Genomic DNA, 3,368 nt, shown 5'->3' with positions numbered 1-3,368 from the left:
AATTGTGTGGGAGAAAAAAGGAGAATTACATTTTTCTCCTTTTTCTTTTTAACCTTCAAGGCTGTTGTAAAGGGGATTGCCTGTAATTTCTAAACTTGAGGCTATACTTTGCAAATGTGGGCATTCAAATCAGGTTCCCAAGTCTATATTACTGTTACAGAACAGTATTTTTCAAAGGTCCTTGGCACACTGCAGCTCCAATGGCTTCAGCAAACTTTAAGCAGTTCTCAGCACCTTTGAGAATTAGGTTGCTAATTTTTGTGCTGAAATGTAAATTTAGGGGGCATGGGCTAGCTTCATAGTATTGCCCCTTGCTTTTGTTTTTGTATGGCTTTGGCTTCATGTTTATAAGGTCACAACACAACCATATCATACCATCTATACTAAATAGACTGTCTCCAAAAAGCAGTTTTTGTAAACACACTTGCCAACTAGGACAGAGCAATAGTTAAAGATTTGCTAGAACAAACATTACTTGCAAGAACTCAACGCCCTCATGTGACTTTGGACATGACTTGACACATTTAAAGATCAGGAAGGAAGTTGAGTACAGCGGACTGCTTGCTTTGTTCAGTGCAGTTGTCTCGGATTCACAAGCACAAGCTCGACAAGGGTCTCAGCAGATCAAAAATGTCTCCTCAGATATCCACAGAGACCCCAAAATGTTGCTGTTTCAACATCAAGACTGCAACAGTTGCTCTAGGAATCTACCATGTGGTAAGTTACAAAATACAGAGTGAGATAGGAAAGCCGTAAAATGTTGCAGATCAAAGTGTTCCCAAACTGTTAACTTTTCTATATTCCCAAGAGAGGGAGGGGGAGGCCAATGATTTAAGGGTGATAGACAAGAGCAGGAAAAAAAGAAACCTACTGTTCTGCTGGTTTTCTTAACCTTTTTTAAAATGATTGACTCTGTCAGAGCTGTTGGAAATTCACTTTACTTCCTGTTTTTCCTCTGCAGCTAATGTATGAGACTTTGCTAGTGCAGCCAGTGGCGTGAATCATGCATGCATTCAGTATAACTATGGGTCAACTGGTTAGAGATTGTGAAATGTGCATTGCATATTGTTGTGAAAATGCTGAAGTTATAGAGGAGGTATGTATGCCTGTAAACAGTACATAGGGAAAAGTCCCTTGTGATGTCTCAAACTTCTACTAGGCACTGTACATGGTTTAGTTTTGAATACTATGGCTTTGTAGTGATGCCCACTAGCTGATTTAGCTGTTATGGGAGGCTCGTTGTGGTGTAGAGGGAAGAAGCAAAATTACTTCATGATATTTCCCATGCTCTGCTAGACCCAGCTGCTGTAGATACTGGTCGGTGGCACAATTTAAAGTGGTTTTTGAGTGTTTCTGAGTTATGCCAAAGGCGAGGCTTGGCACACAGCTAGCTCGGCACCAAGGAGGTATATATATGGTCTAAAATTACTACACTGTACACTTTGTGGGAAGCTGCAGAATGGGGCTCCTGTGGGTTGCTCGAGATGCAGTGAGACACTGTGGCATCTAATCTACTGATCAGACTGGGAGGAGGTAGGGTGTGTGTTCTGGCTTCCCACTCTAGTTTGCTGCTCAAATCGTGTTGTTGATACCCACCCAAAGGGTGCAGCTCACTTCCCCTCTATGCTGAGCTCCCTCTACTTTGTTATCAGTAATGATTACACTTCCTGTGAGCAAGAATGATCTCTACCCACCACTCTCCCCCAGCTTATCAAGCTCCTCAGCACAACGGTTACATCATCCCTCTCAACACAAACAACTGACTTAGGAGCAACACACAGATTTCACAGGACAGAGTGACACCCCCAATACAAGGCTAGGTCATCGATGGGTGACTTCCGTAGCACTTCACTGGCTCACATCAGCCGAGGATCTGGGCTATACTGTGGGGATATCATTGCAAACCTGAATTGTTTGAGTCATATTTTTGAGTAAGATAAATTGATTAGGAAGAGCTAAAAACATAACAAGAAATTTTACATGCGTGTTACAGATATGAGTAGTACGCATTATTGTAGACCAGAAGCGTATACAACGTGTGGCTGTAAGCAACCTTATTCTCCAGTTGGATCTATATTCATATTACCAATGCTGAGTGTTAAAAATTATGTCAGGGCCCAATATATCATGACACTGCTTTAAAAACTAGGAGATCTGAAAACATAATACTTTCTGTATTCTTATTTATTTATTTATTTTGCCTTCTGAGTTTTGAGCTTTGGGGCTACCTTCTATTCATTCTTTTCAGCTTTTCTCTACTACTGCAGAGGCTAGAAATGCACTTCCTTTTCTTTTTAAGGAAACCTGAGAAACTCATGCTATCACATGACTCCAAGGGCTAGGGATTTAAGGGACTTTCAAAGAACTTTAGGAAGGCTGTTTAAAAAAAACCTCATTAACCATCTGTTAATCATTTACTAACTCCAGAAACTATTTATACATGGAAGCTTAGTATAAAGGGTAATGGCAGTTCCTTGAAGGTGAAAGAAAAATGGAGATACACGCACAATTAGAAATATACAACAGGGAACTGGACATACTGAACTGAACATGTAAGATTTCAAATGTTCAAAGACAAAAATCATTAAATTTTTCAAATGTTGACACCCTCCCCCCACTGAAGCTCACTGAAGCCAATGGAAAGACAGCCACTGACACTACCAGGATATGTATCACATCCAAAGTCATTCTGGATGACATCTAGGGATGCTCATGTTTCTCTTTTTATAAGCTGTAATTGGTAGTCCTGATTCAAAACATTCACATCTATTTATTTTGATGAAGCAGCATTTTCTGCTCAAAAACTGTTTTCAAAGTTTTCTGACCAACTCAAAATCATAAGTTTGACTTCCTTATACCCCTCTGGTCACCTGCACCAGCAGACCCTGAACAGTGAGGCAGGCTGCTATCCCCTGCTTCATGCCATTGTGTGGGGAGTAGGCAGGTAACAAGTTAAGGCTGAAGATGCACATTACACTTAGACAACACTAAATCTGTGGAACATTAATCAGTGTTAAAGTTAGAACATGCTGTGAGCAGTTGTATGTTAAGGGTTAATACTGTTGGTGAGCAGGGGCATAGCTAAGCGCCAGGATATCTGGGCTCTAACCCTTCTCTGGGAAGCAGGACTGATAAGGAGGGGTGCATCCTGGGATACTGGAGGACTGCAAATTGATTGTTTTATCTCTGGGAGGCAGATTGAAAGTTACCCTAACAAAAGCTAGGTAACACAGCCCACAGTTAACCTCATTTGAAGTTGCATAACTTTGAGATGCTCAGAAGGCACTTAGCGCGAGATAACAAGCTTCAGTGTGTGAATGCAGAACTTTAGAACTTGATTCAGAGATGATACCTTCTATTAAACCAAC

General features: G+C 40.9%; 1 protein-coding gene across 1 annotated transcript in view; it reads left to right on the top strand.

The window, feature by feature from the left end:
• The first annotated feature begins 534 nt into the window (after window positions 1-534).
• Window positions 535-3,368, top strand: part of LAPTM5 (lysosomal protein transmembrane 5) — a 37,252-nt gene continuing 34,418 nt past the window's right edge. Inside the window, exon 1 of the mRNA XM_019548016.1 lies at window positions 535-717. Within this exon, the coding sequence (XP_019403561.1) occupies window positions 631-717 (87 nt within the window). The 5' untranslated portion in view covers window positions 535-630. The remainder of the gene's footprint in view (window positions 718-3,368) is intronic.

The sequence above is a fragment of the Crocodylus porosus genome, unplaced genomic scaffold (assembly GCF_001723895.1).
Source record: "Crocodylus porosus isolate Cpor-Errol unplaced genomic scaffold, CroPor_comp1, whole genome shotgun sequence".
Lineage (NCBI taxonomy): Eukaryota > Metazoa > Chordata > Crocodylia > Crocodylidae > Crocodylus > Crocodylus porosus.
Note: the sequence above shows the minus strand (reverse complement) of the source record. Positions and strands in the feature narration are given on the sequence as shown.